This window comes from Cyprinodon tularosa, unplaced genomic scaffold (genome assembly GCF_016077235.1).
Source record: "Cyprinodon tularosa strain WSP-4 unplaced genomic scaffold, ASM1607723v1 ctg616, whole genome shotgun sequence".
NCBI classification, from domain to species: Eukaryota; Metazoa; Chordata; class Actinopteri; order Cyprinodontiformes; family Cyprinodontidae; genus Cyprinodon; species Cyprinodon tularosa.
The window spans coordinates 219,518-234,397 of NW_024039359.1; the positions used below are offsets into that span (position 1 = coordinate 219,518).

The following is a 14,880-nucleotide window of genomic DNA, read 5'->3' on the forward strand; positions in this document are numbered from 1 at the left end:
ATTGCATCGACTCATTGACTCTTCAGCAATCCCTCACACTAAGCATGCTTGTAGCGACAGTGGAGAGGAAAAACTCCCTTTGAACAGGAAGAAACTTCCAGCAGAACCAGGCTCAGTGTGAGCGGCCATCTGCTGAGGCCGACTGGGGTTCAAGGAGACAGAAGCAAACATAGAAAAAGAAGCGTAGATACAAAAGGCAACTGTCAACCAGCTCCACAGGCGGCCCCGTCCAGGAAACATACAGCCAGGCAGATGAGCTCCGAGCCAGCTCCCATGTCAGAGAATGAAGAGAGCACATCCAGTTAGTCACAGTCAGAGAAACAAGACTACACTGGAAAACAGGCCAAGCTCCAACATCTAGAAACAAAGGTGTTGATGGCAGCAGCACAGCTGATATTTCTCTCCAGGATGGAGTCACAGCCAAACAGGAACAGACCAGATGAAGCTACTATGAGAAAAAGCAGAGAGAGCAGAACGTTAGAGATTGAACTAACAGATTCTGCAGAGTGGGAGAATAGAGATAGAATGAAGCAGAATGATGAAAAAGGGGCCCCTATGTCCTCCAGCAGTCTAAGCCTATAGCAGCATAACTATAGAGATAGCACAGGATAACCTGAGCCACTCTAACTAGGAGCTTTATCAAAAAGGAAAGTTTTAAGCCTAGCCTTAAAAGTAGACAGGGTGTCTGCCTCACGGACTAAAACTGGTAGTTGGTTCCACAGAAGAGGAGCCTGATAACGAAAAGATCTGCCTCCCATTCTACTTTTAGAAATTCTAGGAACCACAAGTAAACCTGCAGATTGAGAGCGAAGTGCTTTTTGTTAGGAAACCCAGTTCAGATTCCATGACTACCTCAGATACAATCGCAGATAGAGGAGTGCTTATGATCTTATTTTTAATAAGATCGATCTTATTTATGAAGAATCCCATAATAGCCCTTTTTTATATAGTTTTACCCAGTTTGAGTTAAGAGTAGTAAATAACTTGCTCTCAGGAAAAGAACCGGAAGGGAAGTTCCGATGCGCAGCCGCCTTCAGGGGGACCGAACTTCCATATTTAACAGTAGGATACCCGCAGGCCTGTGGAGTGATATTTTCTCTCCAGTTTCCTAGCATTTTGCTTCAAAGTGCGCAGCTCTACATTAAACCAAGGAGCAAGCTTTCTATTTTTAACAGTTTGTTTTTTCAAAGGGGCGGCGTTGTCTAAGGCAGCACGCAGAGAACCAGCAACCCCATCAACTAATGGAGCAAAGTTCTAGCCTGGACAGTTTAATAATCCTCTAAGATGAAGGTGATGACGGAGCAGGAAGCCTTGGTGATTTCTAAACCTTCCTTCTTTGCATGTTTTCAACCATGGACTGAGACATCAACTATTAAACATTTTCTCCAGACTCAGATTTTCTTTAGATGTTTTAAAGATTTAAAACGGTTTAGATGGACGCCTTTATACCTGTGTTGTTTTGTTTGTAGATTTTCTGACTTTGGGAAATCTTGCTTTTCCTTGACTGGAACCAAAAATGGAAAGAAGTGATGCCCTGAGAATAAAAGCAGCCATGGGGGGCCGTAGGTCAATGCCTGAGGACCATTCAGGGATAAACTTGGGGGGGTCCTGCTCTGGTTGGAGCTCCTCCACACATCTTCAGCTTCTACATCAGGAACATCTTCAGGGACTCTGGAGAGGCAGAAAAACAATCAGTGTTTCTCTAACATCTGTTTATTTCTGTCTGATTAACCACTGCTTTTCTAACCTGCCCTGCTGGTCTGGGAGTCATAGTTTCCTCTTGGTTACCGTGGGAACAGGTAGGACCTGATGGATCTTCGCTCTCTTGTTGCTCATCTCCAGTTTGACCCATTCAGGGTAGAACAAACCTTTGAAGCCCACAAACACCAGCTTATCTGCAAAAGATTCAGGAGTGACATCTGTGTTAACCAGTCACTTAGAATAACGCTTAGATCCAAAAGCTGCAGCTCTGTCGGATGAAGGTCTACAATCATCTTCTACTGGGATCTCAGCGTTGCCTGGTTTGCGTACAACAGGAACCTCAAAGTAGTTTTTTCTTTCTTTTTTCTGCATATGAATGAAAACCAAAGGTTTCTGACAGCCAGGGGCTAGAAGCTGCCAAAACAGGAAGTTTCCTTCTCTGAGTTCATCACAATCATTCAGTTGTTTGATGTAACCAAGTACAAGTACTGTGTTACTGTACTTAAGTACATTTTTATATACCTGCAAATGAAGCACAAAGCTTTGATATGTACTAGCGTATATAATTCTGAATATGCATTTAATCCACAAATCCTAATAATGTAATAAACTCTCTATTTTTAAACGTTTACCGTTTTTTAATTAGCACAGAGAATTGATGATGTGATGCTAGATGATATCCCTGTTCAGCTTCTTTGATACCTATACACAGCAGAAATAGGCAGACTAAGCAGATGTACATTCATCTGGCTAAACTAATCATATTGATCATGTTTGGATATTCTTAGCAATGAAAGACATTGATAGATAGATTAGTTGATCTGCATGTGTGAATGCTTCATTTGATTCTCTATGAGTTTAGTACAGTTTGCGTTAGTTCTGACTAAAACTCACTGATTGTTTTCCAGAGAAAGCTCAGCTCTCGTCTCCATGAATTGGTTGCTCTGGCTGCAGCTGCCACCCAAAGGAAGGAACCTGGATCCAGAGACTCACGTCTGCTTTCTGCCATTTTTTACATTTCTGAACGATGCCAGAATGATCAAATTATTTGATTCTAGTGTTAAAATAGAGACAAATACGAAAGCTGCTGGAAACTGGTCTCATTAGAAGTCTGACAGCCCTGAATTTCAAAGCTGCCTTTACAGGATTGTTAAACAGTGGAGTTCAGAATTAAACTGGAGATAAAAACTTTAGTTGAAAATATTAAATCCTGTTAGTCACAGTCAGGTTGGTGTTGTAGCAATCTGCTAACTTCAGATTAAATAAAACACGGCATGTTTTGTTGAATTAAACACTTTCAGAGGTTTAACCAGTCGTCTTTCTGAACCTAATGATATTTTACTGATCATCCCTGAAATTTCAAAATTAGAAATCCCAAGTCTGAACTTTGATAGAAGGTAAAAACAAAACAGCACTGTTCATTAAATAACATTACTGACGTAAAGAAAACATACATATAGTAGATACACTTAATAATGCTATTCAGGAATTACTTTTAACACTTTCCAGTATTTTTAAAAGCAAGTACTTTTTACTTTTACTTAAGTACAAATGTCAGTGTGATACTTTTACTAGAGTATTAATTTGTTTGTTTATTTGTATTTACACATAAGTACCGTTTCTGAGTAATTTTTCCAGCGCTGTCATTCAGTACCTTTTAAACTGCTGATGGGTTTTGCTCCAAGCTTTTCCAGGACTTTGGTCCAGGATCCTCCAGGAACCAGATTGCCTTTGGATGTCAGGAGCACGATGGAGCTGAAAATACAAGACAATAATTAAGCACTAACCAGGAGGAGAAGCTCTTCTGGCTGAGGAGGTCCTGCAGACTCACAGAGATGAACCACAAGAACCAGAACTGGATCTACTCACCCGTCTTTCAGTCCATTGACGTAGGCTTCCAGCTCAGCAGAGTCTCCTTGGAGGACAGACGTCCTGAAGCCTCTGCTCTCCACCAGCTTCCCATCACCTCCATCAACCACAGTCAGGTGGAGTCCATCATCTAGTTGGTACCACTTCCTGCCGTTCACCTGGTGAGACAGCAGAACCATCAGCATCAGTTCTGCTCAGTCTGTTGGGTTACCAACACAATACAAGAAGTTCTAAGGAACCAGAACCAACAATCTTCATGTAAAGTAGAACTTTCCAGAAGACAAATAAGCTTTGACAAAACACTCAGTTGGGATGTGGAATATGAACTGGAAACAGCCAGAACTTTACTGGATCAGAAACACCCAAACCCCAGAACTTCCCTGACAGAACCAATAGAACCAGAACCTCTGTAGAATCTTTGAACATGGAGAACTTCTTCTCCTGGACCTTCTACTCTGTCCACAGCGTGTCTCAGAACTGTGAGGATTGAAGACTTGGATGAACTTCATCCACAAGGTCAGTTTGAGACCAAGTTACCTCCGTGAAAGCAAAGTCCTCCTTGGCGTGGAAAAATCCAACGCTGTAGGAAACCAGCTGGACCTCCAGGAAGTGATCCGCTGAATTCTGAGGAGACAGAAGCAAAGGAACAAGGAAGGTAAAAACAGGCCTTCAGGTCGGGTCAGAACCAGTCCACACAGAGAACAGTGAGAGTTGGAAACATGAGGTAGGAACCAGCCCAAGAACTTAGAACATTCATAGATGGTCCTAGGAATGCAGAAAAGACCATGCATGGGACCATAAACCCCATCTTGGCAGTAAAAAAATAAACCAGTACACCATTATATCAGTAAACCAGTAGTAAACCAGTATTTCACAAAAGTTAAAATCAATCGACTGGACTTTGTTTCCAAGTTTGAAGACGTTTCTCTTCCATCCAGGAAGATTTTTCAATTCAAAATGTCAGAAATAGTGTTTAGTTCCAGGTTTTATCCAGCAGCCCAACAAAGCCGGGTTTTAGTTTAGAAAACATGCAAATAGAAGCGGATGAACGGGCCCCCCCCTTTGGAATGGAGGTTGTTTGGCTTCTTTGTTAGCCTGCAATGCCCCATACCTGTCTATGTCTCTGAAAGGGGGGTCGTTAGAGGGAATTGTTGGCCTGGCTGAACAAGCGAGGTGTTTTGGTCCCCTGCATGATGATGAGGCTTGAGATGAGATGTGATGATAATGGGAAGGAATATGCTCTATCGCTGCATTGTAGGTTTTCATTGATGACATCACATCCGCCTGCTAGATGGTTACAAAGAGGAGAGATGGTAGCCAAGGAGATGAAAGTTTCTGGCAGTTCTGACGTTCTCTATGGTTATAGCAGGGGGCTCTGCAGCTAAAGCAGCCAGAGCCTCTGAACGTTTTAGGGAATCATGAAGGAACTGTCACTAACTGATCCATCCTGGAAGCTCGATCCTTGCCAGAAGCACGATCTGTCCCGGAAGCGCATTCCGTCCCGGAAGCATGACCCATCACGAAAGCAAGATCCGTCCCAGAAGGATTTAGCCAGACTGCTCTGAGTACGGCTCAAGCTTCCAGGATAGATCGTGCTTCTGAGACGGATCGGGTTATGCCATCAATCCTTAGTTATTCTCCTCAGTTTGAGTGAAAAACATGGAGACCTGAAGACTTACGTTGATGACGTCATCATTAACTTTATTTATTTCTGACTTCCTGTCTGTCCATGGGTTAGTGAGTGGAAGCTGGTCGGGGCTGAAGAGTTTATTTAGTCTGGGTTTTTCTAAAGCACCAGGAGGAGCTGAGCTGGGATTCAGTTGGATCCACCAAACATCAGAATATCTGCCTAGAAACAGAGAGGATAGATAGGAAGTCTGGATCCTGTGATTATGCAGATAACGGAAGACCTCAGGCTCTGAGGCTGCGGCTAACCTGTTCCTGTTTATGATGGCAGCTTTAATTCACCCATTAGAAGAATAAATGATTTAGGACCTCATGATGATAGATTTAATGAGGATAGAAGTAGAAATCTATTATCTATTATGTTTGGAAACAGTAAAGGGAAACTTCTCATGTTCTTCATCAGCTGATGTTGGTTGCTTTGCATCCCTGGAGGCAAATGATGAGGAATGATTGGATGGCTGATGAGAGTCTGTTAACCAATAGAAACTCAGCAGTGATGAAGGTAATAATGGTGATGATGATCAAACAGTTTTATATAAATGACCTGGTGAAATATGAATGGAAGTTGATTTAATTTGTCTTAAGCCACAAGGGGGCAGTGTGAGCATGTTTTTATAGTCTGAAGGTCAGAGGTCAGACTTCCCCCTGCACGTTGTCATGGTGACTGGTCTGATCACTGTTTGTGAAACGGACCTCTAATGTGTCTGATGGATAGGGATGGGAATCAAAAACCGCTTCCAATTCCATGGAACCGCTTGGCAGCTCGCTTTACGATTCTCTTATCGATTCCAGGAAGCACCAGAGCCTAGTGCCGGGCAGCACGAGAAGTTACGCACACGGCATTCAGTAAGCAAGATGTGACCATGTGACCTGGCATGAATCTAGAAAAGCAAGACAGAAAAAAATGGCATCCCATCGGGTAAGGTGATCAAACGTTTGGATGTAAAGTGGCAATAACATCTGCGGGAGGAAATACTTCCAACATGCAGAAACACCTGCGCACACAACATGGCGTAGATTTTAACGAATGCCGTGTTTTTGATGCTTCCAGACAGAAGCTAAAGTTACGACCAGCATGGAAGGAAACTCTGGTGGGAAGCAGCTAGTTTTATATCACTGGCTGAACTTAATGTGGTTCCTAGTAAATCAGATGCCATTTCTGGAAATGAACCAGTTTCCTGCCTCTCTTTGGAGGCTACGAAAAATGCTACGAAGTTGCTCCGCAGTTCAGGGAACGAGAGAAAGGTGACGCTTGTTTATTTAAATCAGGGGGAGGTGAGTTTATTTCCAGAAATTGTACAGTAATGCTTTTTCATTAAACGGATTCCTTCTCCATTAGATTTAGACGACTGTGAGGAGACGGCCCGTCTGGTTGGCTCAGAGACTGCAGCTCCCGTTCACTGCTTTCTGTTTTCACTGAGGCAGGCAGAGATAGAATGTCCCAGGTGAAGGTAGATGAATGTCAGCGTCCGCTTACCAACTTCATTGTTTCAGAGAATCAATAACAGAATCGGAATCGGGAAATTTTATCAATTCCCAACCCTACTTACAAGGCAGTTATTAAGGTTCTCCCTGTATTTTCTTTTATATCAAAACTGTGACCCCTGAGCAGCGGGAACCGAGGGGTTAATTCTCAGAAATAAAGCTAAAACCATCAAAGTAGAAAGAAGAATGTTTTTGTTCTTTGCTTTTTTGGACTGATGCAGATTTTACTGATCTGTGTTTAACGCAGAATTCATAGCAGATCAGGAAGTGTTTGCTTTGGGATGGAAACCTTGGATGGTAAAATCATTCCTTTATTGGACATTTTGTTAGCTGGTCTGTCTGCTATATTAACCAATAGGATGTGTTGAACTAGATCTGCTATTTTCACAACTTCTCTGAGACACTTTGTTATAAAGTAAAACTGACTAAAACCTTTTAGAGTTTTAGTCAATTAAAAATGACTAAAACATCACATATCTGATGACTAAAATGCGACTAAAACTAATAATAGTTTTCGTCATGTGTTTTTAACTGCTAGCGGTAGCATCAACCAACCCAGTGACATCACTGCTTGTAGTGCTGTAACACGCCGCCCTGCCTAAATCAGAATCAGAAACACTTTAATAATCCCAGAGGGAAATTACTTTTGTTACACGCTCCAGTTACAGTTTTATATAGTAAAAACACACACATCCAACTATACAATAAAATAAAGATAAAAAATAAGAATAAAAAGAGATAAAATATATACCCATGTAGCTCTTCTGTATATATATCTGTACGTATATCTATGCATATGTAAAAACTAAATCCAAATAAAGTGAAAATCCAAGAAAAGTGATCAAAGATGATCAAATAAAGCTTTGTTTTTTTCACATTTGTTTTATGAGAACAAGGAACTGGCTGATGAAGACACATGGCTGCCGACAGGAGCAGCAACATGGCTGCCGACAGGAGTAGCAACATGGCTGCCGACACAAGCAGCAACACGGCTGCCGACAGGAGAAGCAACACGGCTGCCGACAGGAGCAGCAACACGGCTGCCGACAGGAGCAGCAACATGGCTGCCGACCGGAGCAGCAACACGGCTGCCGACAAGAGCAGCAACACGGCTGCTACCAGGAGCAGCAACACGGCTGCTACCAGGAGCAGCAACACGGTTGCTACCAGGAGCAGCAACACGGCTGCTACCAGGAGCAGCAACACGGCTGCCGACAGGAGAAGCAACACGGCTGCCGACAGGAGCAGCAACACGGCTGCCGACCGGAGCAGCAACACGGCTGCCGACAAGAGCAGCAACACGGCTGCTACCAGGAGCAGCAACACGGCTGCTACCAGGAGCAGCAACACGGCTGCTACCAGGAGCAGCAACACGGCTGCCGACCGAAGCAGTAACATGGCTGCCGACAGAAGCAGCAACATGGCTGCTACCAGGAGCAGCAATATGGCTGCTACCAGGAGCAGCAACACGGCTGCCGACCGAAGCAGTAACATGGCTGCTACCAGGAGCAGCAATATGGCTGCTACCAGGAGCAGCAACATGGCTGCCGACCGGAGCAGCAACACGGCTGCCGACAGGAGCAGCAACACGGCTGCTACCAGGAGCAGCAACACGGCTGCCGACCGAAGCAGTAACATGGCTGCCGACAGAAGCAGCAACATGGCTGCTACCAGGAGCAGCAACATGGCTGCCGACAGAAGCAGCAACATGGCTGCTACCAGGAGCAGCAACATGGCTGCCGACAGAAGCAGCAACATGGCTGCTACCAGGAGCAGCAATATGGCTGCCGACAGAAGCAGCAACATGGCTGCCGACAGAAGCAGCAATATGGCTGCTACCAGAGCAGCAACATGGCGACCGACAGAAGCAGCAACATGGCTGCTACCAGGAGCAGCAATATGGCTGCCGACAAGAGCAGCAACACGGCTGCTGACAGGAGCAGCAACACGGCTGCTGACAGGAGCAGCAACACAGCTGCCGACAGGAGCAGCAACACAGCTGCTACCAGAAGCAGCAACATGGCTGCCGACAAAAGCAGCAACATGGCTGCCGACAGGAGCAGCAACATGGCTGCTACCAGGAGCAGCAATATGGCTGCCGACAGAAGCAGCAACATGGCTGCTACCAGGAGCAGCAATATGGCTGCTACCAGGAGCAGCAACATGGCTGTCGACAGAAGCAGCAACATGGCTGCTACCAGGAGCAGCAACACGGCTGCCGACAGGAGCAGCAACACGGCTGCTACCAGGAGCAGCAACACGGCTGCTACCAGGAGCAGCAACACGGCTGCCGACAGGAGCATCAACACGGCTGCCAACAGGATCAGCAATATGGCTGCCAATCGAAGCAGCGACATGGCTGCAACCAGGAGCAGCGACATGGCTGCCGACAGAAGTAGCAACATGGCTGCTACCAGGAGCAGCAACATGGCTGCCGACAGGAGCAGCAACATGGCTGCCGACAGGAGCAGCAACATGGCTGCCGACAGGAGCAGCAACATGGCTGCCGACAGAAGCAGCAATATGGCTGTTACCTGGAGCAGCAACATCGCTGCCACCAGGAGCAGCAACATGGCTGCCGACAGAAGCAGCAACATGGCTGCTACCAGGAACAGCAACATGGCTGCCGTCAGGAGCAGCAACATAGCTGCAGACAGGAGCAGCAACATGGCTGCCGACAGAAGCAGCAACATGGCTGCTACCAGGAGCAGCAACATGGCTGCCGACAGGAGCAGCAACATGGCTGCAAACAGGAGCAGCAACATGGCTGCCGACCGGAGCAGCAACATGGCTGCTACCAGGAGCAGCAACATGGCTGCCGACAGAAGCAGCAACATGACTGCAGACAGAAGCAGCAACATGGCTGCTACCAGGAGCAGCAACATGGCTGCCGACCGAAGCAGCAACATGGCTGCCGACCGAAGCAGCAACATGGCTGCTACCAGGAGCAGCAACATGGCTTCCGACCGAAGCAGCAACATGGCTGCTACCAGGAGCAGCAACATGGCTGCCGACCAAAGCAGCAACATGGCTGCCGACAGGAGCAGCAACATGGCTGCTACCAGGAGCAGCAACATGGCTGCCGACCGAAGCAGCAACATGGCTGCTACCAGGACCAGCAACATGGCTGCCGAACAAAGCAGCAACATGGCTGCCGACCGAAGCAGCAACATGGCTGCTACCAGGAGCAGCAACATGGCTGCCGAACAAAGCAGCAACATGGCTGCCGACAGGAGCAGCAACATGGCTGCTACCAGGAGCAGCAACATGGCTGCCGACCGAAGCAGGAACATGGCTGCCGACAGAAGCAGCAACATGGCTGCAGACCGAAGCAGCAACATGGCTGTTACCAGGAGCAGCAACATGGCTGCCGACAGAAGCAGCAACATGGCTGCTACCAGGAGCAGCAACATGGCTGCCGACAGGAGCAGCAACATGGCTGCAAACAGGAGCAGCAACATGGCTGCCGACCGGAGCAGCAACATGGCTGCTACCAGGAGCAGCAACATGGCTGCCGACAGAAGCAACAACATGACTGCAGACAGAAGCAGCAACATGGCTGCTACCAGGAGTAGCAACATGGCTGCCGACCGAAGCAGCAACATGGCTGCTACCAGGAGCAGCAACATGGCTTCCGACCGGAGCAGCAACATGGCTGCTACCAGGAGCAGCAACATGGCTGCCGACAGAAGCAGCAACATGACTGCAGACAGAAGCAGCAACATGGCTGCTACCAGGAGCAGCAACATGGCTGCCGACCGAAGCAGCAACATGGCTGCCGACAGAAGCAGCAACATGGCTGCCGACCGAAGCAGCAACATGGCTGTTACCAGGAGCAGCAACATGGCTGCCGACAGAAGCAGCAACATGGCTGCTACCAGGAGCAGCAACATGGCTGCCGACCGGAGCAGCAACATGGCTGCTACCAGGAGCAGCAACATGGCTGCCGACAGAAGCAGCAACATGACTGCAGACAGAAGCAGCAACATGGCTGGTACCAGGAGCAGCAACATGGCTGCCGACCGAAGCAGCAACATGGCTGCCGACCGAAGCAGCAACATGGCTGCTACCAGGAGCAGCAACATGGCTTCCGACCGAAGCAGCAACATGGCTGCTACCAGGAGCAGCAACATGGCTGCCGACCAAAGCAGCAACATGGCTGCCGACAGGAGCAGCAACATGGCTGCTACCAGGAGCAGCAACATGGCTGCCGACCGAAGCAGCAACATGGCTGCTACCAGGACCAGCAACATGGTTGCCGAACAAAGCAGCAACATGGCTGCCGACAAGAGCAGCAACATAGCTGCTACGAGGAGCAACAACATGGCTGCCGACAGAAGCAGCAACATGGCTGCCGACCGAAGCAGCAACATGGCGGCTACCAGTAGCAGCAACATGGCTGCCGACCGAAGCAGGAACATGGCTGTTACCAGGAGCAGCAACATGGCTGCCAACAGAAGCAGCAACATGGCTGCTACCAGGAGCAGCAACATGGCTGCCGATAGGAGCAGCAACATGGCTGCTACCAGGAGCAGCAACATAGCTGCCGACAGGAGCAGCAACATGGCTGCTACCAGGAGCAGCAACATGGCTGCCGGCCGAAGCAGCAACATGGCTGCCGACCGAAGCAGCAACATGGCTGCCGACCGAAGCAGCAACATGGCTGCTACCAGGAGCAGCAACATGGCTGCCGAACAAAGCAGCAACATGGCTGCCGACAGGAGCAGCAACATGGCTGCTACCAGGAGCAGCAACATGGCTGCCGACCAAAGCAGGAACATGGCTGCCGACAGAAGCAGCCACATGGCTGCAGACCGAAGCAGCAACATGGCTGTTACCAGGAGCAGCAACATGGCTGCCGACAGAAGCAGCAACATGGCTGTTACCAGGAGCAGCAACATGGCTGCCGACAGAAGCAGCAACATGGCTGCTACCAGGAGCAGCAATATGGATGCCGACAGGAGCAGCAACATGGCTGCTTGCAATTTTTCTACTGAACAAAGTAAACTTTATATTGTTAGGATCATTTGCTTTTGCTGTGAGAATCCATGATTCAATTTAATTAAATTCATCTAATTTCTATTCAAGTCATCAATACTTTATTGATTCCAGAGAGAAACTAATAACTCATCCACTTTTTATTCATCCAGGTGTTGCAGAAGCTGAGGTAAGGAAGGATCTTCTGTAAAGGTCTGCCCCACAGAGCGCTCTAGGAGCCTCTGACCAAAGACACTGTTTCCATGTTTAGCGGTCCGCAGAAACTTTAGAAAGACTTTCTAGCATCACAGGAAAAGTTCAGGTCCATTTATGTAAAAGATCAATTTTTTTCCTTTTCAGTTGCTAAACCGCGTCCCTGTTTCCATCCATGTGGGAAGAAGTTTTTTTAAAAACAGCTTTTACTATTTTTTTTTCATTATTTTTATTTATTAAGTATTTCTTTTTTAATGTTTTTCTTTTTTGTAGTAGTTTGAGGTCTTTTTGATGAAAAGTGCAGTATAAATCAAATGTATTATTATTATTATTAAGTAATGGTTATCATTTAAATCAAAGTGCAAACCAAAATGTTAGAGTTAGGGTTAAACTGATACTTACTAGCTGACTGTTTGGTATCTTTGTGGGCATCAATGCTTCGCTAACGGGAATCTCTGCATGCTTAGGGTAGGCCTTGCCCAAGCAGTTACTGGGTGGACTTCCCTCTGGAATGGTAGCCGTGATCTTCACTCTTTCACAGCCTTTCATGGAGCAAAAGGCAAATTGCTCCCTCTCATGATGGGATCTCAACTTCAAGAAGAGTAATCTGCAGCAGATACAAAAAAAGCCAAAAACAAATCAAGAAAACCTTTAATCTCTGGGTCTCAATTTATGACAAGAGCTCAACCTCTGGCTGGTTTCTAAGCCACCTCCTAAACACCAACCCTAAGCCCTAACCCTTGACCACTAACCCTGAAAAAATAAAGAACCAAACCTAAGCACTACACAGTTAATCTTGCAGCATTAAAGTAACATTGAAAGAATACATTTGGTCCCACACTAAGGCTACGTTCACACTGCAGGCCTTGATGCTCAATTCTGATTTTTTTTTTTAAATCTGATTTTTTTTCATGTTGCCATCATATTTCGAAATATATGCGACTTGTATGTGAACCCTAACCACTAACCCTAACCACTAACTATAACCACTAACCCTTAACTATCAGTGTTATTCCCAATGAAGTGTCACTATCAGCTGTGGAAGGTGCTTTGATTGAAGGGGTGGCGTATAAACGTGAATGGGACGAACTGTTCCCCTCAGCGGAAAGGGAGAGCAGTCGTTGCTATGGCAACCCAGTGGCGTCCTATGTGTCTGGTGTTAGCCCTGTGGTGCAGATTAACATAGATTCAAACATTTACTATTTTGTTTTAAACAAATCTATCCAGTCCAATCAAACTATTTCAAAGAGGACCTCCCCTTTCAGAAGTAATATCTTTTTTATTTTCCTAACTTGTGATTTTCTCTCAGTGTGATCAACAGATGGCAAATCAGCAGAGCTTTTTGAATGCATGTTTCCTCCATCAGCAGGCCACTACTACACATGCTGCCAGTTCCAGAGAGCCCGCACTGATGCAGACCCACTATTTAAGGGCTGACCGGCCCACTGGCCCTTCCCACTACGGGGTTTGGGACGGTCCTTAATGTGGCAGAGCCTCCATGGGAACGGAGGCTTAGTGTTTAGGGGCTGGTTTGGGATTCAGCCTTTGGTTTGACTAAAGCCTTTGTGATGGAGCCATTTCTAAGACGACCCAGCATCACAGAGACCCTTAAAGATGATCAGAGATCTTTACGGATCAGAGATCATTACGGATCAGGGATCATTACGGATCAGGGATCAGTACGGATGAGAGATCATTATGGATCAGGGATCATTACGGTTTAGAGATCATTACGGATCAGGGATCATTACGGATCAGAGATAATTACGGATCAGAGATCATTATTGATCAGGGATCATTAAGGATCAGGGATCATACGGATCAGAGATCATTACGGATCAGGGATCATTACGGATGAGAGATCATTACGGACCAGGGATCATTACGGACCACGGATCATTACTGATCAGGGATCATTAAGGATCAGGGATCATTACGGATCAGGGATCATTACGGATCAGAGATCATTACGGATGAGAGATCATTACGGATCAGAGATCATTACGGATCAGAGATCATTACGGACCAGGGATCATTACGGACCAGGGATCATTACGGATCAGGGATCATTACAGATCAGGGATCATTATGGATGAGAGATCATTACGGATCAGGGATCATTACAAATCAGGGATCATTACGGATTAGAGATTATTATGGATCAGGGATCATTAGGGATCAGAGATCATTATGGATCAGAGATCATTACGGATCAGGGATCATTACGGATCAGGGATCATTACGGATAAGAGATAATTACGGATTAGAGATTATTACTGATCAGGGATCATTACGGATCAAAGATTATTATGAATCAGGGATCATTAGGGATCAGAGATCATTACGGATCAGAGATCATTACGGATGAGAGATCATTATGGATCAGAGATCATTACGGGCCAGGGATCATTACTGATGAGAGATCATTACGGACCAGGGATCATTACGGACCAGGGATCATTACGGATCAGGGATCATTACGGATCAGGGATCATTACGAATCAGGGATCATTACGGATCAGGGATCATTACGGATCAGAGATGATTATGGATCAGGGATCATTAAGGATGAGAGATAATAACGGATTAGAGATCATTACGGATCAGGGATCATTATGGATCAGAGATCATTACGGATCAGGGATCATTACGGATCAGGAATCATTACGGATCAGGGATCATTATGGATCAGAGATCATTACGGATCAGAGATCATTACGGATCAGGGATCATTACGGATCAGGGATCATTACGGATAAGAGATAATTACGGATTAGAGATCATTACTGATCAGGGATCATTACGGATCAGGGATCATTACGGATCAGAGATTATTATGAATCAGGGATCATTAGGGATCAGAGATCATTACGGATCAGGGATCATTACGGATGAGAGATCATACAGATCAGAGATCATTACTGATCAGGGATCATTACGGATGAGAGA

General features: G+C 46.3%; 1 protein-coding gene across 1 annotated transcript in view; it reads right to left on the bottom strand.

Annotated features, from left to right (window-relative positions):
* Positions 1-931: 931 nt before the first annotated feature.
* LOC119798269 (cell migration inducing hyaluronidase 1) overlaps positions 932-14,880 on the bottom strand; it is a 134,494-nt gene continuing 120,545 nt past the window's right edge. The window contains exons 25-30 of the mRNA XM_038307642.1: positions 12,334-12,538; positions 4,108-4,194; positions 3,571-3,728; positions 3,356-3,456; positions 1,748-1,895; positions 932-1,671 (exon numbers count right to left, since the gene is read on the bottom strand). Coding sequence (XP_038163570.1) covers positions 1,768-1,895; positions 3,356-3,456; positions 3,571-3,728; positions 4,108-4,194; positions 12,334-12,538 — 679 coding nt within the window. The 3' untranslated portion in view covers positions 932-1,671; positions 1,748-1,767. The remainder of the gene's footprint in view (positions 1,672-1,747; positions 1,896-3,355; positions 3,457-3,570; positions 3,729-4,107; positions 4,195-12,333; positions 12,539-14,880) is intronic.